The sequence below is a fragment of the Melozone crissalis genome, unplaced genomic scaffold (assembly GCF_028551555.1).
Source record: "Melozone crissalis strain CALT ecotype California unplaced genomic scaffold, PUWL_Pcris_2 ptg000066l_1, whole genome shotgun sequence".
Classification (NCBI taxonomy): Eukaryota; Metazoa; Chordata; class Aves; order Passeriformes; family Passerellidae; genus Melozone; species Melozone crissalis.
In genome coordinates this window covers 8518710-8543515 of record NW_026535844.1, presented here as the reverse complement: position 1 = coordinate 8543515, position 24806 = coordinate 8518710, and the positions used below count along the sequence as shown (strand labels likewise).

The 24806-nt window shown below is 56.6% G+C and overlaps 1 protein-coding gene across 1 annotated transcript; it reads left to right on the top strand.

Annotated features, from left to right (window-relative positions):
- Window positions 1-873: 873 nt before the first annotated feature.
- LOC128945521 (class II histocompatibility antigen, B-L beta chain-like) lies at window positions 874-22893 on the top strand (the record flags this gene model as incomplete). The annotated part of the gene is made up of 5 exons (XM_054289282.1): window positions 874-958; window positions 1423-1639; window positions 21345-21394; window positions 21943-22227; window positions 22793-22893. Coding segments are annotated over exons 1-5 (738 nt in total), but the record flags the coding sequence as incomplete, so codon positions are not given.
- Window positions 22894-24806: the final 1913 nt, after the last annotated feature.

The window sequence follows — 24806 nt, the reverse complement described above, 5'->3', positions numbered from 1 at the left end:
CTGGCCCTGCCAGGCACCTTCTCTCTGCACCCCTTCTCCTTCTCGGCTGTGCTGCCAGCACAAGATGGCAAATTTCAAGGTGGCACAGGTACAGACACCCGCTCTCCCTCTCTCTCTGGGGGCACTGCCCGATGCCTCTCAGTGCTCCTCCACCCTTCCGTCCTGCAGGGGCCTTCAGCTCCCTTCTCTGTCCAAGGCCCGGCTCCCCTCAGCCGACCGCATGGCTTCCCCTCCCGCACCCAGCCCGCAGCCGGGCAGGGCAGCTCTGAACCTTTCACCCACCGGAACCAAGAGAGCTTCCCCTGGGAGTTCTCTGCTTTTAACCCCCTGTGTGCTCAGAGGTGAATCCATGTCCTCAGGGGCCACACCAGGTGCCAGTATTTAAATCTGAACACTGACTGGTTTGACCACAGCATCCCAAAAAACTCACTTCCTTTTCAAACCAGGACAGCGGGACCAAGGGATCCGAACAGAAAATCCTGAACGAGCTCAGTAACCCAAAAAATGGGCTTAAATGTGAAATGAGCGGCTCTCATTGGCTGGTCCAGCACAGCCCGCGCCTCTCTATCCCCGCTTCCACCTGCCCAGCGCCCCAAGGTTCCCCCTACCCAAAAAAACCCCCAGCCCGGGGCTGCAGGGTCCCGGAAAAGCCTCAGCCAATGGCAGCGCAGGCAGGAGGAGGCTTAGCCAATGAGAGCTCGGGGCGTTGTATTTTCTCATCGGTTGCCGGGCAGAGCCCGTGGCCGGTCGCTGCCCAGAAGCGGCGGCAGCCAATGAGAGCGCGCGGCGCTGCCGAGCCCGCCCTGCTCCGGACTGGCGCTCCCAGCGCAGCGCGGCTGCTTTGGGGCTGCTGCTCCCTGCCCGGCCCCGGCCATGGGGCGAGGGGCGGCAGCTGGGGCCCTGCTGGTGGCACTGGTGGTGCTGGGAGGCCCCCCGGCTGCGGTCGCGGAGCTCTCGGGTGAGCGGGGGGCGGGAGGCGCTGGGACACGGGGGAAAATGGTTAAAAGGGGCGAAGGGGAGAGCCCGGAATGGAGGGGGAGGAGAAGGGACTCCCCAAAGAGAGAGCGGGAGGGGCTGAGGGATGCGGGGAGGGGAGGGAGGGGTGGGAGAGGGTGGAGAAGGGGGGAAAAGGGGAGGGGGGACCCCAAAACTGAGCGGGAGGGGGCTGGAGATTGGGGGATTTGTGGGAAAATGGGGAAATGGGACCCCAAAAGTGATTTTGGGAGCGGCCGGAGGTGGGAGGGGAGCGGATGTGAAAGAGGAAATGGGGGAAGGGCGGCAAAGAGGAAGCGGCAGCGCGGGCAGGACGGTCCCATGGCGGCCGTGGGGCACAGGGGGTGCGGAGTGGGGATCCGGGGTGGCCCCCGGAGCGCTGGGGGCATGCTGGGGGGACAACCCCGGATCTGTGTTCTGCACTCACAGGAGTGTTCCAGGAGATGAGAACGAGAGAGTGTCACTTCATTAATGGTACGGAGAAGGTGAGGTTCGTGAGGAGGTACATCTACAACCGGAAGCAGTACATGATGTTCGACAGCGACGTGGGGGTGTTCGTGGGAGACACCCCCTATGGGGAGACACAGGCTCGGTGCTGCAACGGAATGCCGGAAATACTGGAGGATAATCGGGCTGCGGTCGACACGTTCTGCCGGGCCGGCTACGAGCTTGCTGCCCCGTTCCTCACGGGGTACCGAGGTGAGCGCGGGGCAGAGCGTGTCCCCTCGGGTCCTGCCCTGCCAATGACCCTGGAGCCCCTCAAAACGTCTCTGAGAATCAGCCCAGGGCACTCAGCCCGCCTTCGGAACAACCCCGGGGCCTCCTGTCCCACCCAGTGACCCCCGTGGCTCTCCCAGTCCGTCCCAGTCCATCCCTGTGCCTGCCCGGCGTGTCCACCCCGGTTGTCCGTGTAGCCGGCTCCTTTCAGCCAATGAGAGCGCGTCTCTCTGGTGACTCATCGGTTGCCATGCAGAGTCCCTGACGCTGAAATCCCGAGGGCCCCGCGCTGGACTCGGCCTCCCAGTGCCGCGCACTTCATTCCCAGTTAATTCCAGGGCCACCAAAATCCCTCTGAGTGCCATCCTAGTCGCTCTCAGTACTTCCAAAGTCCCTCCCTCCTCTTCTCAGGCTATTCCAAATCCATTCCAAATTAATTCCCACTTCATTCTCCGTTCAAGCCCGGACGTCCAACATCGGTCCCAGTGTGCCGCACCGTGTCCCGTCTCTCTCAGCGCCACCCCAATCGCTCCCAGTCCCTCCCTAGCCCATTCCCAGTCCCTCTCCAGCCAAACCCAGCCCTCTCCTCTCTCTCTCCCAGTGCCCCGCAACGTGTCCATCTCGCTGGTGCCCCCCTCGAGCTCCCAGCCCGGCCCCGGCCGCCTGCTCTGCTCCGTGATGGATTTCTACCCTGCTGCCATCCAGGTGAGGTGGTTCCAGGGCCAGCAGGAGCTCTCGGAGCACGTGGTGGCCACCGACGTGGTCCCCAACGGGGACTGGACCTACCAGCTGCTGGTGCTGCTGGAAACCCCCCCCCCCCCGCGGCGCGGGCTCAGCTACAGCTGCCGGGTGGAGCACGTCAGCCTGGAGCAGCCCCTGAGGCGGCACTGGGGTACGGGGGAGCCCCTGGGGGCGCTGGCAGAGCCACTGGGCTGTGCTGGGAGGCACTGGGAGGGAGCTGGAGAGAGCCGGGCTGGGACTGGGAGAGGGGCTGGGGGCTGGGCAAGGGCTGGGCAGGGGTTTGGGTGATGCTGGGGAGGGTGGGATGGGGTTGAAGGGGTCGTGGTGGGCACTGGGAGGGAGTTTGGGGGCGCTGGGTGAGACTGGGAGGGAGTTTGGGGGCGCTGGGTGCAAAGGGCAGGGGGTTTAGAGGATGCCGGTTGCGACTGGAAGGGACTGGAATGAGCCTGGAGGGGGCGCTCGGAGCGCCTTTGTATATCGGTGAGAGGTTTTGGGGGTGCTGAGCCCTGCGGACCCCCCAGTGATGCCGCCGGACGCCGCCCGCAGCAAGATGCTGACGGGCATCGGGGGCTTCGTCTTGCGCTTGGTCTTCCTGGCGCTGGGGCTCGGCTTCTCCCTGCGCAAGAAGGTCAGGGCGGGTGCCGGGGGTGGCGTCCCCGCCGTGGCGGAGCGTGTGCGCTCCTGCTGGGGCCCCCAGCCCTGTGTCACCCCCTTTTCTCTGCCCACAGAGTTCCTGAGCCGGCGGCGGCCGCAGCCCCTCCCCATGGGCTCGGGCCTGGCCGGGACCCCCCGCTCCGTCCCTGCTCCGCTGATTTTGGGGGGGTCCCGTGTCCCCCCCAGCCCCGCTGGCGCTCTGCCCCCCTGTCGCCTTCTGATACAAGGCAAGGCGACCTGGTTCTGAGAAAACGGCACGGCAACCCAAACTCTCCAGGGTCACTCGGGCCAAGAACACACGCTAGCACCAGTATGGTGGACGGTTCAAGAGCTTTATTGTCCCGTCTCGTCGGGTTTTATACTGGGGGAGTTTTCTCTCTACGTCAGGGGGTCTTACTTTACTGTAATTGGTTAGTAAGGAGTCGAAAGTTACTAATGTTAGGGGGGACTACATTCTTGGGTGATCCCTTATCACTAGAAGTTAGGGGGAGAGGGATCCTACTGCTTTCCGTGACATCGCGAGATTTTCCGAGCGCCTAACCCTATCAACTACACCCCCCCCCAGTGCCTGCTCCCAGTGCTCCCAATAAAGCTTCCCAGTTGGGCCCGGGCCCGTTTATTGGGGGGCAATGGGGAGGGATTTGGAGGGGGCGATGGGACGGATTTGGGCAAAGGGAGGGGACAAAGGGTGGGAGCTGGGCCCGGGGGCAGGGGTCGCTGCCCGCGGATCCCGCAGTGCTCGGTGCGGGACGAGCTCCGTGCGCCGCTCCATCTCCATCCCCCGTGGGAGGATCCGCGCTGGATAATCCCGGGTGACCCCCAGGGTCAGAGCCCCCCGTATTGGGAACACACCTGGCTGGGGGTTCCACATCTTCCTGGCCCCCCCGTGGACACCTCGATGAAGGCCGGGGTGTCCCCGCTACTTTTCCTGTTTCTGCTCCTCTCCTCATCTCCCCCTTGTCTTCCCCCGGTTCAATCGCTCCCCCCACTCCCCGCTCTGCTCCTCCCGCCTTCTTCCCCTCTTCTCTCTCACATCCCCCGCCCCTTCCTCAATGGTTTCTTGAAGGGTCCAGTTCCATCTTTCCTTGGCTACAGCCCTGAGGGCTTTTCCAGCTGACTTCACTACTGCACTCTCAGACTGAGAGTGGGGAATCTTGGTGCTTGGTTTCCTCATTCCAGCTGCCTTTGACAGGGTTTGTTTCTGTCCTCAGCTGATTTTGGCCTCTGCGCTCAGCTCAGCCCTGAGCAGGACCAGCGCAGCTCCATGGTGGGCACTGCTCACTGGATGGCCCCAGAAGTTGTGACCAGATCTCCTTACGGCCCCAAGGTGGACATCTGGGCCTTTGGCATTGTGACCATTGAGATGGTGGAAGGAGAACCTCCTTACTTCAGGGAATCGGTGGCCATGGTAAGAGGCAAATTCTCCAGTGGCTGCAGAGGCCTGTGAGCACAGGGGGGCCCTGCACTGGGAGCAGCAGCTGGAGGTTTCTGCACATGGGAAGGGAATTCCCAGAGCACTCCAGCCTCCATACAGAAGAATATTCTTCAGTCTCCAGCAACAATTTGCTTTGGGATTTATGTTGTTGCCGCTCATCTGGCTATGAGGATGACCTGGAAATATGAAGCAAGTGCATCAGTTCTAATATTATCTTGCAAGAAAACCCCAAACCACCCCCATATCCCAGCCCCAAACACAACAAGATTTTTGCAGGAGCTTCTAAAAGACATTTTGCAAGATGATCTCCCCCCTGATTCTTCTCACTGGGAAACTTGTTGAAAACCTGAAGATGATTGTTTAACATCCTCATAGTCTATGGTATTTCTTTCCTAGTCCAAGCTACTTTCTCTGTGTCACCAAGCCTGAGCTTTCAGCATCACAAACCTCCTGTTTCTTGCCTGGCAGTTTCTGGGATGGGGCATCAGGAATGCATTTAGTTGAGTGTCAGTGGCATTGCAGAGATGCACTTGATGTAAGAATCCTCTGAAATAACACAGGCAGACCACACTGACTCTGGAAAATGGCCTGTAAAGCTGGTGTCCCCATTTGGAGAAGCAATATGTGCTATTTCTGATGGAGGTTCCTACTGACAGAGTCAGCCAATGAAACTGGCTCTCAAGGCGAGATCATTTGGATGTTGCAGTGGCTGTGGCAGCCCCAGGGTTTGGGTTTTTTGGTTGGCGTAGAAAAATGAGCTCTGAGCAGCATCTGTGGCAGGGAGGAAAGTGCCCCTGGAGCTGGGGCTGAGGCCCCGGGGTGGATGTGAGCCCGTGTGGGTGTGAAGGGAGCTGGCAGAGCGCTGAGTTTGCTTTCCCTGCAGGCTCGCGCTCTGATCCGGCAGAACGGGACCCCGCAGCTGCAGGAGCCCCGGCGCCTGTCGGCTCTGCTGCGGGACTGCCTCGAGTGCAGCCTGGAGCCGGACGAGGAGCGGCGCTGGGCTGCCCAGGAGCTGCTGCAGGTGAGGGCCAGGGGCTGCAGGGGAAGCAGCAGCGCCAGGGAGGGGTTTTCTTGTGGGGCCCCCTCCGACAGTCTCCAGTCTGGCTGCGTTCCACACGCAGAGCAAGCAGAATCCTCGCCTGTTGTGGCTTGGCAGCTCCTTTGGAGCTCATCTGGGCCTGGTGCCCCACAGCGAGCAGGGACATCTTCAAGCAGCTCAGGGGGCCCAGAGCCCTGCCTGACCTGAGCTTGGATGTTTCCAAGGAGGAGGCACCTCCCACATCTCTGGGCACCTTCTGTCACTGTTTCCCCACTCTCCTGGTTTAAAAATTCTTCCTTAGATCTAATCTGAGCATGCTTCTCTCTACTGAGTTTCCCTGCAGAGTATTTCCCTTTGTCCTGTTGCAACAGAGCCTGTGAGGAACTTGACTCTGGAAAGTAACAGTTCATTTCTTTCCTTTGTATCCTTTGGACAGCACCCATTTTTATCATCAGCCAAGCCTCTCTCCAGCCTGACCCCTCTGATCACTGCAGCAAAGAAACAGAGGGATCAGTGGAGGCGATAAAGCCCTTGAGGACGGCTGTGGTGAGGTGTATGTGGCCCAAAAGGTCAGTGTCCGGCTAGCTGAGGTAAAGGCCGTCACCCAGCTGCATTCCCTGCCAGCACCCCTCGGCGTCGTAAGGCCTCAGGCTGTGCTGGCTGCGGACAGGATCTCGCTGCAGGTAGGACGAGTAAGGAGCAGGACACTCACTGGGGGTGAAGTCAGGTTTATTGCCCAAGGAAACCAACCAGGGAGTGACCAAGAGGGGAGGGTGAATCAGGCTTATAATGGGGGAAGGATTCAAGGGGAAGGGTTTACAGAGGACCAATCAGGGAAGGGAAGGGAGTGAACTAAACATGACAAACAACAGATGAGAACCAATAAGCATAAAGTAAGGGAGGGGCCCCGGGACCACAGCCAACCACAACCCCCAGAGAGAAGAAGACTCTGGAAACCTGGGAGGAGTGGGGGGTGATTGGCTGGGCCCAGGGAGGAGAAAAAGTTTACATATAAGGAGATGAGGGGGGAGGAGGAATTATATAACTTAAAAGACTGACAATACAAGTGGCGGGAAAACTGGGAAGGGCAGAACCATTTACATAAAATGGGGGGAACCATACAAAAATGGGGGAGTAATACAATAAACTTAAACACACCACAACATCTCCCCGTTTTTTACCAAATAAAATTAGAAAGAACGGAAAAGTCCATATAAAACTTGAACTGCAGGGACCTGCAGCTGGTCCAACCAAGTCTCGCCCTCCTCAATTTGGAATCCGTCCGCCCATAGGTGGTCAAAGGGCGGCACGGTTGCTCCCTCCTCATCCACAGCTTCTCTGGCCTCCGAGGAGAGGTCCTCCAACTCGACGGGCTCATTGAGGGGAACGGTGGCGTGGTTCACACTTGGCGTTGCTACTTTTGTCATCAGTCTTTTGACCAGTTCACGGATCACAGTAACAAGAATCAAGAGTATAATCAAACCTAAAATACCCTTACTAACTGATTCTAAAACTGAACTGGCCCACCCGCTAAGGCCCCAACCCTTGAAGATGTCCCCCAGCCAGTCAGATGTTACTTGTTTTATTTGATGCAGAAGGTCTTGAAGGCGTTTCACGGAGTGCCTGGCGTCCTCGGCTCGTGAGGACAGGTTCATGCAGCAGAGGCCCTCAAACTCCTCACAGTGGTGATGGTGAAGCAGCAATAGAAAATCTATTGCTGCCCTGTTTTGGAGCATCGCCTTTCTTGTTATTTCCTCGTCTGTGAGGAGGTCGTATAGAGCAGCTGAGGTAAGATTGTCTTGTTGAGCCACCCAACACTCCAGGCAGCCCAATTCACCCAGAGATTTCGCCACTGATACCCATGGCAATAGGATGGTAAAAGCGACAGATTTTGAGTGAGACCAATGAGTAATTTCGTCATCACAGTCCTCAGTGAGATCCTTAAGATCTCTTTTAGACCTGGCCAATTCGGACGTGACGTTTGTCTTTCTCCAATTGACAATTTGGGTGATGTTGGGGGTAAACAGCGTCAGTCTGCCAAAAGTGCACGGCCTCCGATCAGACCAGAGGGGAAGCCTGCCCACGCTCGATTGCCACAAATCAAAAACGCTCCCCTGGGAAGGGCATAAGGGATCCGTCCAGTGGTAGTGGGACTGCTGATCTTTAATACGGCTCTGCACCACTGATTCACTTGATATTCTTTTTTAGTTTGCTGGACCACCTCCACGCCCTTCTTTATAGGAGCTAAAGTATAATCAAACTGAAAACAGATAGAGGAGTTGGCAGAACCGAGAAGATGTAATTCTGTGGGCTTGGAGGCTAAAGGATCCAGCCTAAACACTCCGTCGCTCCAGGCGTTACTAGAATCAAAACTGGGGACGATAGTAAGGCTCCGGGCCAAAATAGGGGAAAAGGTTGACTGAAAGGCAGGGGGAAACTCACCTGGAGCGAAAGGGATCCCCACAAGACAAGACGACATCGGGTCCTCTGCTGCGCCGGTGTCGAGGCAAATGTGGTCTTGTCCTAAAGACTAATCCAAGGCACGCCAGACATTGACCTTTGGCTGGGGGATGACCCACGGTTTCGAAGATGGCAGCAGGAGTCCGTAGGTCGCCAGAAGTAGCAGTAGAATGCCCGGGTTGGGAGCCGTTGGTGACGATGCGGGGGCCATTGGGGAGATGTACTAAAACAAGAGAGAAATGGTGAAAGTATAAGGAAATCACTCTGATGGCTTTGCCCCAAACAACCAACTTAAATCTGAAGAAGACAGGGAGGAAACAGGAGATGAGGGTCGAGACTCATAAACTAATGGAAAATCAGAAGGAGAAGGAGAAGAGGGAGAAGAGGGCTCTGCTTCAGGAATGGGAGAAAGTTCGGAGAAAAAGGAAGATGTTATAGTGGAGGGTTTCCTCCACCGCCACCAACACGCTACCTGGACCCGTGGCACAGCCCCTTTCTGCGTCCCCTGCTTCGGGACGAAGGGCCTGACCCATTTGGATGGTATCCAGTGGGGGCCTGAGGGAGTGGACACGCAAGCGTATCCTCTCCCCCAGGTCACCAGGTCAAATGGCCCCTCTGTCCGCCAGGTCTCCGGATCCTTGATAAGGACCGGCGGCCTGGCTTTAGGCTGCAGCTGCTGGTGACTGCCGAAGTGCCGGACCACCGGAGGGTTGGGGTTGTCAAAAGGGCAATTGAGGAAGTTGAGGGTGTAAAGCGCTCTTGACAACTGGACGTGGGGGGTCTCCACCTTCACAGCCGCTTGCTGCTGAGCTAAGGTCTTCTTCAGGCTCTGGTGGGCCCTCTCCACCATGGCTTGGCCTGTCGGGGAATAGGGGATGCCGGTCTTATGTTCTATTCCCCATTGCTGCAGGAAGCTCTGCAGTTCCTTGGACATATACGCTGGGCCGTTGTCAGTTTTGATGGCCCTAGGGATGCCCAAGACAGTGAACGCCAGAAGCAGATGCTCCTGGACATCCGCAGCCTTCTCACCTGTGTGGGCAGAGGCATAGATAGCAGCGGAAAAGGTATCCACTGAGACATGGACGTAACACAATCTACCAAAAGAAGGGATGTGTGTCACGTCCATCTGCCACACCTCACAGCTTGCCAAGCCCCGGGGATTAACCCCCGAGGCAATGGTGGGCATCTGGTCTCTCTGGCATTGGGGACATATGGCCCTGATCGCCTTGGCCTGGTCTTGGGTCAGATGGAATTGCCGGACCAGGCCAAGCACGTTCTGATGGAAGAGCTGGTGGCTGATCTTAGCCTGGCTGAACACGTCTGGGAGTGGGCCCACCGTGACTGCAGCCGTGGCCAGGGAATCGGCACGATGGTTGCCCTCAGCGATGAACCCAGGCAGGTCAGTATGCGATCTCACATGCATTATAAAGAACGGATGCTCACGGTGGGAGGCTAAATCGATGAGCCTCGTAAGTAGTTCAAATAATTTTTGGTTTGAGACCTCCTGCAGAACTGCTGATTGAGCTCTGGACACTACACCGGCGACATACGCAGAATCTGTTACCAAATTGAAAGGTCCCTGGAACCTCTGGAATGCCCTGATGACTGCGTTTAACTCAGCAATTTGTGGAGAACCCTCCACGACAGCAACATCTGTCTCCCGCTGCTGAGTCTGAGGATCCTTCCAAGTCATAACTGACTTGTGGGATGCTCCCGACGCGTCTGTAAAAACTGTCACGGCATCTAGAGGCTCCTTACTTTGAACCTTTTAGAGTGATAATTTAAACTCCGATTTAAATAATTTTTGGGCCGGCTGATTCACTGCAACACGCCCAGTGTAGCTGTCCAACGCAAACTGAAGGTTTTCATTTGTTTGCAGCAGTTCATTGAAGGTCTTCATTTTTAGTTGGCCCGACTCCAATTCAATTGGTATGTAAATGCATTCGAAATCGCATCCTGTCAACTCCCTGATCCTCGATGTTGCTTTGAGGATCAGTTCGGCTACCGGCTCCTGTGGCCTTGTCATTCTTTTGGACTGATGGTGGCTGAGAAAGACACACTCTATGAATAAGAGCTTATCTCCCCAGCCTTGGTCCTTCAGCGTCTTGTCCCACTGGTGGATAATGCCATGGAGGTGTGGCAATTTTCCCAGTATTATGAATTTGAATGGCAAGCCCGGGTGATAACGGTGGGCCTGCCTGGCCGAAATAGCCTTTTGGATCTTCTTCAGAGCTACCTGAGCCTCTAGGGTGAGAGTCCTAGGGGAACTAAGCCCCTCTCTCCCTTTCAACAAATCGAAAACGGGGGCCAGGTCCTCGGTAGAAATGCCCAGCCAGGGTCTCACCCAACAGTTGATGGACATCCGCAAGGGTCTGGACATTAGTCCTTATTGCCAATTTCTGCAGCACAATGGTCCACTTGGTAATTCAAGGCCCAGGTACCTCCAAGGTGGCATCCGTTGAATCTTGTCCTGCTGGAGCTCAAACCCTGCAGCAACCAATGCATTGGTTGTCAGGTCAAGCGCACGGGCAAGCAGACTATCGTCGGGCGCACACACGAGAATGTCGTCCATATAATGATGAATCACGACGGCATCCCCGAGGGCTGCAAAAATGGGGGACAGCAGAGAAACAACGTACCACTGGCAGATCACTGGAGAGTTCTTCATTCCTTGCGGAAGGACCCGCCAGTGGTAGCACTTGTCTGGGGACTCGCAGTTGATGGAAGGAACCGTGAACGCAAAACGTGGGACATCGTCAGGGTGTAGGGGAATTTGGAAGAAACAATCTTTGATGTCAACAACAGCCAAATTCCAATTTCGGGGGACCATTGCCGGGGAGGGCATCCCTGGTTGGAGAGACCCCATGTCTGCTATTTTTTCGTTAATTTGGTGGAGGTTGGTCAGGAGCCGCCACTTATCTTTATTTGGCTTCTTGATCACAAAAACTGGAGAATTCCAGGGAGACATTGTCTCCACGATACTGCCCTTAAGTAACTGCTCCTGAACGAGCTCGTTGAGCACCTTCAATTTTTGTTTGTTTAGTGGCCACTGCAAGACCTGTACTGGTTCATCAGTCTGCCATTCCAGCTTCCAGGTCCAGCGCTCTTCAGTGGCCACTGCCCAAAAAACCTGGGGAGCCCTGGGAAGGTCAATTTTGGCTCCCCACTGGGCTAAAAGGTCTCTCCCCCAGAGAGGCTCGGTGTAATCTAATACGAACGGGCGCACAGAAGCCAATTGCCCGTCTGGTCCCATAATTTGTACAATGCTCCTTGATTGCTTGGCCAATTGGAGACCCCCTACACCTTGGATGGTTCCAGCCGTGTTTTGCAAGCCCCAATGTGACGGCCACTCCCGAGAGGGAATGATTGTCACATCTGCCCCTGTGTCCCACAGACCCCTCACTATTTTTCGATCTCCCCCTAAAGAAAGTTGACAAGTTAGTCGGGGTTTCTCCCTCCCCACTACCTGTGCCCAGGCCACAGTTGGAGGCAATGTATCTTGGATGATCTTTGCCAGTGCGTCTCCTCCGGCACTGGAATGGCCTGGGCAATAATCTGACCTTTGGGGAGGAAGAGTGGGGGTCGGACACAGTACAGCCCCACCGCGAAACGGTCCCGGTCTGTAGTAACCAGCCCCAGGACGATGTGAAGGTCACGCGGTATGTGCTTTGTATCACCAACAATGGTCCACCTGCACCGTCCTAATTTCCTCCAGCGACCGAGATGTTGCAGATCGGCAGACACCAGCTGAAAATCGCTGTTGGGAAGATAGATATCCCTAGTTAGCTGCAGCCTGTAAGGGGAAGCAGAAGACAAGGTGGTAAGAACAGGTTTAGGCTACAACTCACAGGTGCTAAATGCCAAATCCGATAATAGATTAGTCAAATCCGGTAGTGTGTATGGCGGCTCTCCCTTTACTCCTCCCTCCCCGCTGGATGTTAATTGGCCCGCCTTATTTTTGTCCTGGCCCAGGGAGGGGCTGTGCTCATAAGTTAGTTTTTTTGTTCGCTACCTCCCCATCCTTTTTTCTGAACTCCAGAAACCTTTGCTGCAGGGGACATTGCGGCATCCAGTGCCCCATCTTGCCACAGAGATGACAAGGATGGGTTGCCGTCATCCTCCTGCTGGAACCCGGTGTTAAGGGTCCATTCACGGCAGCAGCTTCGGCTTCAGGGCATTCGATGAATGGAAACTCTGCAAAAGCCACTGATGTTCTCTTGGGGCACATCTTTGGATCCTGAAGGGGAACCTTCCTCGCACAGACTTCTATCATTTGTTCGACTGTGGGTCGAGGGCTCAGGGGGAGAGACCGGATGGCCCCCCTGCATGCCACATTGGCATTCAGGTAGGCCATCAGCCTCAGAACCTCCTCTCTCTCCCGCTCTCCCGGAACCTGAGCCCCTACAAACCGATACAGTCTTTCAACAAACGTGATATAAGGCTCCTGTGTGCCCTGATTCACCTCTTCCACTTCTAGCTGTGATGTGGCAGAGAGGAGCTTGTAAAAAGCCTGCTCTGTGGCCTTGCAGGTTTCCAATAGCTGAGCAGAGAACAAACCTTTGCCTGCACCGCCCTGCTTGCCCAAGCCCTGGTGCCCACCAGATGGTCCGTGGATAGTACCAAGCCGTCCGCATCGTGAGACATGGCCTGGCTCCCCCAGAGCACTGGGAGAACCTCCACAATCTCCCTCCCCCACTCTGCTGCCCAGACCCTAAACTCCATGGGCCCAAAAAGGCTAGAGAAGAGAGCCCTCAGGTCCGCCAGGACCAGATCTCCTGGAGCAAGGACCAAGCGAAGGAGACCCCGGAAATACTCCGATTCCCGGGAGAACTCCCTCTGGGCCTTGCACAGTTCCTTGATCTAGGCCTGTACAAGCGGCACCCATTGGGCCTGAGAACTCCCCTCCCCACTGAGGCGGTATGTAACCGGGGCAGCTTCCAATAAAGGTGCTTGTCCTGGCTTCCGGTCATCCACCCCCCCCTCCCCCCCGGAACACAAAGCGTGGGAACCGGAAGGAGGAGCGTGGGAACCGGAAAGGAGGAAGGCTGAGGCGGGGCTTGGCACTTGGGAGGGGCACTGGCTTGTGCCTGGCAAGTTGGTTTTCTCCGCCTCTGGGGTGGAGTTCAGAGGTGGGGTGGAATAGGGAGGAGGATTTAGGGAGGAGTTTGCGGGAGGCAGAGCCGTGGGCAGAGTAGGGGGAGGAGCAGGGGGAGGAACGGAGGGAGGGGAAACAGGAGAAGGGGATAGATCAAGGGAAGGATTGTGGGAGGGAGAAGGGATCGTGGCGGGAAAAACCATGAGGTCTCCGCCATTTTGTGCTCCCTGTGAGCCATCTTGAGCCAGTTCATCGATTCTGACAAACTTAGGAGTGGCAACTGGGGACTTAGGGAGAGGGGCAGAGGGATAGGGAGGAGGGCTCCGAAGAGACTGGCCAGGACTCTTCGGAGGAGGTGGCCGAGCCGGTCGAGAGGGAGCAGGGGCAAGGTGAACCCCCTGCTTCTTGTTGGCCTTAAGAATCCCTCCCGAGGGCTCCTGCCTGAGGGAAGAGGGTGAGGAATGAGGGATAGGAACACAAGAACTGGGAGAACTGGGGACCAAACTTAAACGCGATGGACTTTCCTTCAGTTCCCCGGGCGGTCAGAGTGAGGTTAACACTCTGCCCACCCAGTATGCCACGATAGATAATTGGGTTTCCCCAGAGTTGGCCGCCTGCTCTAATTTTGCTACAACAGCTGCCCAAAACCATGGCTCCTTCACAATTTCTGGGGAAACCTCGGGGAGCTGAGAAAAGACCCACTTAATTAACATTTTCAACTCCTTTTCGGGGGCTTGAGACCCTCCCCCAAGCAACAAACCCTTAACAACACAGTAGACTCTCGTTTGAGTCCTGCTCAGGCCTGCACCCATGGTCTAACCTCTAAGAAGCACTAGACAATGCTACCTTAAAGGGATCTAGAACTCCTGATGTTGCACTCCACCCACCCAGAAAAACGAAAACTAAAACAATTAGGTACACGCCACTGGCCCCTGCTCCCCTCGCTGTCCCCAAGTCTGGGGTTTCAGCTCGAGGAAAGGAAGGATGTTGGGCAGTGAGGTCTGGCCCCAAGTCTGGGGATTCAGACCCCACGGGAAAGGAAAAATAAAAAATGAGGGGGAGAGGGCTGTCCCCAACAGACCGGGGCTCCGCCGGGGCTCCCGGGGAGTCCCGGGGAGACTGAGACCAGTACTGCCTGCGCTGAAAGCTGCGGCAACCCCGCCCCGCTCCAAAACCGCACAAAAAGCGGGGGGGGGGGGGGCAGCGCGCCACGCGGTGGGGGGGGTGGATGACCGCGCCATGCCGACCCGCGCGGAAAAGCCGCCCCGCGCTGAAATACCCGCAGCAGCCGCTCGGCGCCGAACCGAGAGAGCCCGAAGCCCGCCCCAGCGCCGCTGTACAGGGAAACAGCGAGCACGAAAAGCAGCAGAGGGCTCCGTGGCACGGCGGGCGGAGTCTGCCAGGCTTCCCACGGTGTACGAAAAGCGTCAGAGCCGCGCGCGCAAAAAGCGGAAATGGCAGGCAGCGTCTGCCGGCCCCCCTATGCCACGCGGTAACGCTGCGCGGCGCCGGAGGAGACAGGATGGGCGGCATCCGCCAGGCTTCCGGCAGCACGTGATCGCCACGCGGGAGCTGAAACCGCTTGGGATTGCAGCCCTCTTGGGAAAAGGGTAGGGAGTGGTCCCCAGAGCAGGGCATAAACTCCAAGGGGGGGTTAAAAAGGCAGGGGGGAAACCACCAAGTCTGGGGCTTACCTGACCCAGCGGCGGCACAAAAGAAAACCCGGGCGAGTGGCTCTCGTCTTCCGAAGTCCTCCACGGGTGCAGGGAGTTCCGACTTCGGGTCCCCCAGGAGCGCTACCCCTAAACCGGAGTCTGCGGCAACTGAGGGTAGTCTGGTGGCCAGTGGACTCTAAGGAATCCATCCGTGGGGTTTGTCGGTCCAAACGGCTAGGCGTCCGGCCGTAATCCAGGCCCCAACGTTGGACACCCAACTCCAGCAAGGTGTGGCCTTAAAGTCAGGTGTCCGGCTAGCAGGAGGGCGGCCAACACCCAGCTGCAAATGTGGGAGCACCTCTCGGCGTCAGAAGGCTTCGGGCTGTGCTCACAGCGGATGGAATTGCTGCTGGCCGACGAGAGTAAAGAGTCTGGACACTCTTTACTTGGGGACTTGTCAGATTTATTGTCAACCAGGGAGTGACAGACACCCAGGTGTTGAATCTAATGTGTCTACCAGCGTGTGACCAAGAACAGAGAGTGCAACAGGGTTATAAAGGGGAGGAGGGATCCCAGGGAGGGGTTTACAAAGGACCAATAGGGGAAGGTAGGGGAGTGAACTTAGGATAACTGACATGAGGAAAAACCCAATAGAAACAATGTAAAGGAGGGGCCCCAGAGCCACAGCCAATCAAGTCTCCCTAAGCACAGAAGATTCTGGCAAACGAGGAGGAGTGGGGAGTGATTGACTGGGCCCAGGGAGGAGAACAAATTCACATATAAGGAAACACAGGGGAGAGGAAATCATATAACAGAGAGGATTGACCTAAACTGTGGCGGGAGTAACCAAGGTGACCAAATGACAGACAATACCATGGTGGGAGTTGCCATGGGAACATAATAATTGACAAAGCTAAGGCGGGAAAAACTGGGAGGGCAGAACCATTACAGAAAATGGGGGAACAATACAGAAAATGGGGGAGCAATTAAACAAATTAACAGAACACACTACAAAAAGAGATTGCTACAGAATTAGGATTATCAAAATGCTGGATTTGTGGAGGTCTAAAAATGGCTGAAAGATGGCCGTGGAAAGGTGAGAGCTTAGCTCCAGAGCAATTTTTAAAATGGAACCATACCCAAATTTCTGGAACATTGAAGAGACCTGAAGGATGGATTTTAAGCCATCAAGTAATTGGAATCATTTGTATAACTCAAGAAGGAAGGAAATTTATTAAAATAGTAGGGCATACTCCTTGTAAATCCACACTGGTGGTTAATATGGATCGTTCAAAAATTTGGCGACCTGAAAACCCCGTTGGATATTGGGGACCAGTAAAAGAAATAAATTGTGAATGGGATGAACAGATTAATTTATGCTGGTACAGAAGTCCTGGAGTTAACCCCCACCAATCCATCGACAGCCTGAGGTCTTATTGGGAACAACCGGAGAAAACTGATAAGAAATGGAAAGCCTCAGATGAGATATATTGGATTTGTGAGCAACGAGTACACAGTGTGTTACCTCAAAAATGGGGAGGAACCTGTACTTTGGGAATAATACAACCCTCCTTCTTTGTTCTACTGAGGTCTAGGAGCAATGTGCTAGGAACTCCACTGTATGAAACCCTGCAGTGGAATAAAGGAGATTTGAATTTAAATTTTCCAACAGCAGGAGGGAATCAAAAATGGGAGGAGGACGAATGGCCTGCAGAACAAATTATAGCATATTATGGCCCAGCAATATGGGCTCAGGATGGGTCATGGGGATATAGGACCCCAATTTACCTGTTGAATAAATTAATAAGGCTCCAAGCACTAGTGGAAGTGGTGTCAAATCACACCTCTGATGCTTTAAAAATGTTAGGCAGGCAACATACACAAATGCGGGCGTTTGTGTACCAAAACAGGATCGCCCTAGACTATCTGTTAGCAAAAGAAGGAGGAGCTTGTGGAAGATTTAATGAATTTAAGTGCTGTGTAGAAATTAATGATTATGGGGAAGCTATCACAAAACTTACAGAGGAAATTAAAAGAGTGGCTCATGTGCCACTACAAAAGTGGAATTCAATCTTGAAAGCAGATTGGTGGGGTAACCTCTTTGGAAGTGTTTGGAGAAAAAAGTTAGAGTTCATGTTGTTATGCTCAATTCTGGGACTTCTGTTTCTGCCTTGTATGATTTTGTAATTATTAGGCTAATCTTTTGAATCAGTGATTCAAAAGATGCAGATTACAACGTCTCTAGATTCAGAATCAGCAGAAAAAGGAAAATCAAGATCTATAATGGTATTAAAAGCTAAATCGACCCCTGTTAAAAAACAAGGACCTAAAAAGATTGAAATAGACCAGGAAATGCTAACTAAACTTTAAAGAGAGTGTGAAAGACTAGAAGCAGTAATAGAAATGCTGGGAAAATTTGAAGATGAAAAGAGACAACGAGGAAACAAAAATTCTGAAAAATATAAAAGATATCAGGGCACAGCTTTTTAAATACAGCACAAATAATAATGATCAAAAAGAGAAATGGGGGATTTGTGATAAATAGGTATGATTCGTGCTGTTTGAATTGAAAATTGAAACAGTAATCAATATTGATACAGTAATTAATATTTGAGAATAATAAAATAGTTAATGGTTAAAAGTTGTAATGCCAAGGAGGAGAGGGAGAGGAGAGGCTCCACCCCCCCCTTCCCAGCAGATGTTTTTCAAGGACCACAGGAAAGAACCTGAAGATATAGTTGCTAAAAATGACCAAGAACCTCGGTCAGTCCCAGAAAATGCTAATTATAAGGGATTTTTTGCCTTGATATGTAGATGCAGTGATACGTTAGTCTTGGCTTATATTGTACTGGCTTGGTGCGCATGTGTAACCCAAAGGTGAATTAAAGGACAATGAAGAAGACTATAGGGCCTTCATCAGTGACGACCCCCAAAGACCTGTGCGACCACCGAACCGAGTGGTGGCGCATGCGTGGTAAAGGTGGTGAGGAGGGCGGAGGACAGAAAAGTGACGAACAGAAAATAGGAGGAGATGGCATTGACGCATGGCATATAAGGGGTGACTTTCACTTGGCAAGCTTGTACGTGAAGTGGCAAGGGTAATTGAACCCTGCCCCCCGTACCCCATGGTTGTTTTAGCTTATGCGCTATTATTTGAACTAAATTATCCCTGATTTATATATTTTCTAAACTATTTAATTAAAATTGCTGCTACCTTAAATATTGTTTGGGGTTTTTTTATGATGGGATAATTGGGCAAACATAACACCTGCAAGCACAGAAGGACACCTTCTGGGCTGGCTGCTGAGAATGCCTCGGGCAGGAGGATCCTCCAGCAACGAGCCCAGAGCCACTCTGGGCACTGAGGCCTCTGTGTCCCACAGCAACGGGAACACCACGGGGACGTGGCGCTGTTCCTGTGACATCCCAGCAGCAGCTCACGCAGAAACCGCCTGGAAGGTTCTCCTGTGTCACAAAGGAGCACAAAGAACCCTCCCAGGGCACAGCCTATGGCCCAAAGAGTGCAAGAGGAACTCGGAAAATGCAGCAAACAAGGACACCCCATAGCCCAGCCTGAACACTGAGGAGGAACAAGGACGGCACCAAACCAAAGGAAACGTGACCTTTAGTCACTGATACTTCTGACTAAAAGCAGCAAGCCTTGTTCCGTCTGGGATCTTTGTTCTGGTTCTAAATGCAAGCAAGGTTCCCCACTGTAAATACACAGAAGGCAGAACTGGGGAGGAGGTGGGATTAGGAAGGAGGAGGAGGAGGAGGGAGAGAGGAAAAGGAGGAGCAGGAAGAGGAGGAGCAGGAGCAGGAACAGGAGGAACAGGAGGTTCCAGTGCCCCCTGTGGCCGCAGCCGCGGGACCATCGCCCCCAGCTCGTCCTGCAGGTGAGCGGGGAGGGGGAGCTCGTCCCAAATCCATCCAGGGGGTCCCTGAGAGGGTTTTTTATTGGGCTGTGTTTGGAGCTCACAAATTGTGGAATTGACCCCAAGTTTCATCTGGTGTCCCTGGGAAGTTTTTTTCTCTGTGTTTGTAGGTTTGGATCTTGCAGGAGCCCAAAGCTGAGCCCCTTGGGGGATCTTTGGGGGCCCACATTCCATTGCCCAGTATGGGCAGGGGAGGACATTGGTCCTGGGGACCCCCGGGAGAGAAGAGGAGGGGAACCCCTGGGACCCCCAGAGTGGGGAGAGCAGAGAGGGGCGATCCCAGAGCAGGGGGACCCCGGCAGACTGGAAAGGGGGGGAGCCTGGAGAGGAGGGACCCCTGGGATCCCTGGGATGTCAAAGCAGAGCATCAGGGTAGAAGGGACCCCATGGACCCCCAAAAGTCCCTGGATCATCCCTAAGCAGGACGCCGGAGAATGAAGAACCCCTGGAACCATTGGACCCCTGTGATCCCAAGGAAAGGAAACCTCTGGAACCCCAAAAGTGAAGAGATCTGCAATAGGGAACTCCTGGGAGAGTTTTTTTTGGGCTGAATCTTGATATGTGGAGCTTTTCATCGACACAAGACTCCTGCTGAGTTCCAGAGATGGACCTGGCCAGGAGGAGCCTCTACTCCAAGGCACTCCCACCTTGGTTTCCCCCAAACCAGGGTTTGTCATTCCCAAGCTGTGGCCAGATGGAGGAGGAGGAAAAGCCCCAGAGATCCCTCACAAGGAAGGGCTGCAAACCCAGCCCAGGGAGGTGTGAGGAGGAAAGAGCCGCCCTGAGCCAGGAAGGTGGCCGGAGATGCAGCCAGGGCTCAGAGCTGGTGGAGAAGCCTCATGGCAGGGAGAAGCCCCACAAGTGCTTGGAATGTGGGAAGGGTTTCAGCTCCAGCTCCACCCTGATGGAACACCTGAACATCCACACTGGGGAGAGGCTCTGTGAGTGTGAGGAATGTGGGAAGCGCTTCAGTGGGACCAATGACCTCTGCAAGCACCACAAGATCCACACTGGAGAACGGCCCTAGGAGTGTTTGGAATGTCAGAAGAGCTTCAGGTGGGATTCAGAGATCGTCACTCACCAGCACTTCCACGCCAGGGAGAGGCCCTGCGAGTGTCCTGAGTGTGGGAAGAGCTTCGTGTGCTGCTCCAGCTCCATTCCCCATGGGAGGATCCGCGCTGGACGATCCTCAGTGACTCCTGTTGGGCAGAGCCCTGGTGACCCCTGTTCTGGCTGATCCGTGTTGGGCAGGGGGAAGGTGTTGGAGAGATTTCTTTCCCTTCTCCTTGTGCTGCTGTGATTTGGTTGATAATAAATTCCCTCCGTGTGTCCAGGCCGGATCTGTTGTGCCCGTGCGGGATTTGCTGAGGAATCTCTCCCGATCCTTGTCCCCACGCAGGAACCCTCTGTTCCATTTTCTGTCCCTGTGCGGCTGCGGGGGGCAGGGACAGAGCGGCTCTGGGGGTGCCTGGCATCGGGCCAGCGTCACCGCTGGCCACGGGCACCCCTGAGATGCCGCGCACCTGGGCACGCATTGCTGGGCTCACCTGAGCTCCCACCTGCCCAGCGCCCCAAGGTTCCCCCTCCCCAAAAATCCCCCAGCCCGGGGCTGCAGCGTCCCGGAAAGGCCTCAGCCAATGGCAGCGCAGGCAGGAGGCAGCTTAGCCAATGAGAGCTCGGGGCGTTGGATTGCCTCATCGGTTGCCGGGCAGAGCCCGTGGCCGGTCGCTGCCCAGAAGCGGCGGCAGCCAATGAGAGCGCGCGGCGCTGCCGAGCCCGCCCTGCTGCGGACTGGCGCTCCCAGCGCAGCGCGGCTGCTTTGGGGCTGCTGCTCCCTGCCCGGCCCCGGCCATGGGGCGAGGGGCGGCAGCTGGGGCCCTGCTGGTGGCACTGGTGGTGCTGGGAGCCCCCCCGGCTGCGGGCGCGGAGCTCTCGGGTGAGCGGGGGGCGGGAGGCGCTGGGACAGGGGGGGAGAAGGGGGAAAAGGGGGCGAAGTGGGGAGGCCGGAATGGAGGGGGAGGAGGAGGGGACCCCCCAAAGGGAGAGCGGGAGGGGCTGAGGGGTGGGGGGAGGGGAGGGAGGGGTGGGAGAGGGTGAAGAATGGGGGAAAAGGGGAGGGGATGACCCCAAAACTGAGCCCGAGGGGGCCGGAGATTGGGGGATTTGTGGGGAAATGGGGCTACAAAAGTGATTTGGGAGTGGCTGGATGTGGGAGAGTATGTGGAAGGGGAAATGGGGGAAGGGCGGCAAACAGGAAGCGGCAGCGCGGGCAGGAGCGTCCCGTGGCGGCCGTGGGGCACAGGGGGTGCGGAGTGGGGATCCGGGGTGGCTCCCGGAGCTCTGGGGGTGCTGCTTGGGGGTGCTGAGGGGGGCACATCCCTGAGCTGTGTGCTGCACTCACAGGGGTGTTCCAGTGGATGCATAAGGCCGATTGTCTCTTCATTAACGGCACTGAGAAGGTGAGGTTGGTGGTGAGGTTCATCTACAACCGGGAGCAGTTCCTGACGTTCGACAGCGACGTTGGGCACTTTGTGGGGTTCACCCCCTTAGGGGAGAAGAATGCCAAGAAGTAGAACAGCGACACGGCTATAATGGAGTTCATGCGGGCTCACGTGGACAGGTGCCGGCACAACTACGAGATTGCTGCCCCGATCACTGTGGAGCGCCGAGGTGAGCGCGGGGCAGAGCGTGTCCCCTCGGGTCCTGCCCTCCCAATGACCCTGGAGCCCCTCGAAACCTTCCCAAGAATCGCCCCGGAGCCCTCAGCCCTCCTTGTGCCCATCCCCGGGGCCTCCTGTTCCCCCCATTCCCTCCCAGTGCCTCCCAGTGCTCCCTCCCGCGTCCATTTCAGCGACGCATTAAGCTGACGCTTCCCAGCCAATGAGATCGCGCACCGCTGATGACTCATCTGTTCCTTGGTAGATCCCCAGCGCCGAGTGCCCCGCGCTGGACGCGGCCGCTCAGTGCCGCGCCCTTCATTCCCAGTTCCTCCCAGTGCCACCACAGCCCCTCCCAGTCCTTCCCAGTCTCATCCATGCTCCCCAAGTCAATTCCCAGTCTATTCCCAGTTCCTTCCAGTCGCCCCCAGGCCCTCCCAGTCCATTCCGAGTCCCTCCCACTCTATTCCCAGTTCCCTTCCAGCCCATCCCAGCCCTCCCCTCTCTCTCCCAGTGCCCCCCAGCTGATCCCAGTGTGTTCTCGCTCTCTGTCTCTCCCAGTGCCCCCCAGCGTGTCCATCTCGCTGGTGCCCTCCTCGAGCTCCCAGCCCGGCCCCGGCCGCCTGCTCTGCTCCGTGATGGATTTCTACCCTGCTGCCATCCAGGTGAGGTGGTTCCAGGGCCAGCAGGAGCTCTCGGAGCACGTGGTGGCCACCGACGTGGTCCCCAACGGCGACTGGACCCACCAGCTGCTGGTGCTGCTGGAAACGCCGCCCCGGCGCAGGCTCAGCTACAGCTGCCAGGTGGAGCACGTCAGCCTGGAGCAGCCCCTGAGGCGGCACTGGGGTACGGGGGAGCCCCTGGGGGCGCTGGCAGAGCCACTGGGCTGTGCTGGGAGCTACTGGGAGGGAGCTGGAGAGAGCCGGGCTGGAACTGGGAGAGGGGCTGGGCAAGGGCTGGGCAGGGGTTTGGGGGATGCTGGGGAGGGTGGGAAGGGCTTGGGGGGGTCCTGGTGGGCACTGGGAGGGAGTTTGGGGTGCTGGGTGTGACTGGGAGGGATCGCAGTGAGCCCGGAGAGGATGGAAGGAGATCGGCGATGGCAAAGCAGGGCTCGCCATGAGCTCGGTTGTGCTGGGCACAGCCTGGGAGGGCTCTGGCTGAGTCCTGCTGGGGCTGCCAAGGGACTGCGAGAGGCTTTGGGGGTCCTGGGGCGCTGGGGGCAACTGGGAGGGGGCTGTGGGATGCTGAGAAGGACGGGAGGGGCTTTGGTGGCTCCTGGGCAGGACAAAAAGGGATCTGAGGGAGGTTTCAGGGGGTCCTGGCTGGGCTGGGGGCCACAGGGAGGGCGCTGGGAGGGGCTCGGGGTGTCGGTGAGGGGTTTTGGGGGTGCTGAGCCCTGCGGACCCCCCAGTGATGCCGCCGGACGCCGCCCGCAGCAAGATGCTGACGGGCATCGGGGGCTTCGTCTTGGGCTTGGTCTTCGTGGCGCTGGGGCTCGGCTTCTCCCTGCGCAAGAAGGTCAGGGCGGGTGCCGGGGGTGGCGTCCCCCCGTGGCGGAGCGTGTGCGCTCCCGCCGGGGCCCCCAGCCCGGTGTCACCCCCTTTTCTGTGCCCACAGAGCTCCTGAGCCGGCGGCGGCCGCAGCCCCTCCCCGTGGGCTCGGGCCCGGCCGGGATCGCCCGCTCCGTCCCCGCTCCGCTGATTTTGGGGGGGTCCCGTGTCCCCCCCAGCCCCGCTGGCGCTCTGCCCCCGTCCAGTGCCTGCTCCCAGTGCTCCCAATAAAGCTTCCCAGTTGGGCCCGGGGCCGTTTATTGGGGGGCGATGGGGAGGGGTTTGGGGGGGGGCGATGGGACGGATTTGGGCAAAGGGAGGGGGACAAAGGGTGGGGGCTGGGCCCGGGGGGAGCGGGAGGAGGAGGTGGAGGAGGAGGAGGAGGAGGAGGAGGAAGAGGAAGAGGAAGAGGAAGAGGAAGAGGAAGAGGAAGGAGAAACGCCGGAGAGAGGAGGAGAAGGAGGCAGGATAAGAAATGAGGAGGAGGCGGGGGAAGGAGGAACTGGAAAGAAGAAGAAGAGGAGGAAGAAGAGCAGCAGCACCAGAACCTTGCCGTTTTTCCACCCCCCCAGAACTGCAGCCCCCCCAGCCCCGTCAGCATCGCCCCCTCCCCACATCCTGCACTGAGCAGGGAGGGAGAGCTCAACCCTTGTTAGGAATATCTAATTAATTTAAAATAACTAATACTTTTTAATTTTAATAAAATGTTATTTTAATTTATGAAACCATAATATAACTTAAATTTATATAATTTAAAAAATAATTTTATATTTGTGAGAGAGTCGGTTCCGAATTTTCCCTCATCTGCCTCAGGATCGTCATTTGGGGACCACTAAGAAAAGACCGCCCCGAGAGGTTTGCCTGCAGGTTGTGACCGCTGGACCAAGAAGACAATGGCTCTCGGTTACTGCTGAGAGCATGGACTACCTGTTACATCTATTCCTTATTGTATCTGTTTCCCCATCCTCGCAATTTCCAATAGAGTTATCATAATAAAAACCTCTGAGTTAGCGAGAGACTTTGAGATCTCCCCGACGTAACAGGCGGATCCTCAACTGGACTGGACCAAAGGACTTTGTCTCTACGTTTGGCAGCCCTATTCCCTCTCTTCCTCTGTCTTTTTCTCTCCCTTAATCCCTCTATCGCATTTTGCTGTGGTCATTCAATAAAGGTGCATTTGTTTCGATTATCATTGCAAACCCCCTTGTACCGTGTCGGTTCTTTTTGCACCCTGAGATCAAATCGACGAACCACCATGAAACCCGTCCGTGAGGACGGATCGTGACACCCCCCGAGGACCCCTCCCCAAATTCCCCCCCAAAGTCCCCCCAGACCCCGCTAAAACCCCCTCAAGTTCCCCCCAGACCCTCCCCAAATCCCCCCCAAGAATCCTCAAGACCCCTCCCTAAATTCCCCTCACGACCCCTCCAGGGCCCCTCACCTGTCCCTGCGCATCCTCAGCAGCTCCCGGAGCTCCCCGTCCTCTCCCAGCGCCTCCCCCGCTCTCTCCAGCGCCTCCCGCAGGACCCGCCCGAGCCCGGGGCGGCTCCCGGGGGTCCCTGAGGGGGTCCCGGGGGGAGGGGAATAGGGGGCGCCCGCTCCATGCCCGGCCCGTGGTCAGGGGGCGCTGCTTTGGGCTCGGCTCCGATTGGTTGGAGACGCGCGGGGAGGACGGGAGTTGCTGAGGGGAGACGCCCGGTGAGTGGTTGGTTTGATAGAGGACGCGGTGATTGACAGGAGAGGGGCGAAGGAGGCGGGCTTTGCCGAGGGGAGGCGCGCGGTGATTGGTTGGTTCAGCTCGAGAGAGGCGGGAGTAGCTGAGGGGAGACCTGCGGTGATTGGTTAATTCGGCGCGCGAGAGGCGGGCGGCGGGGA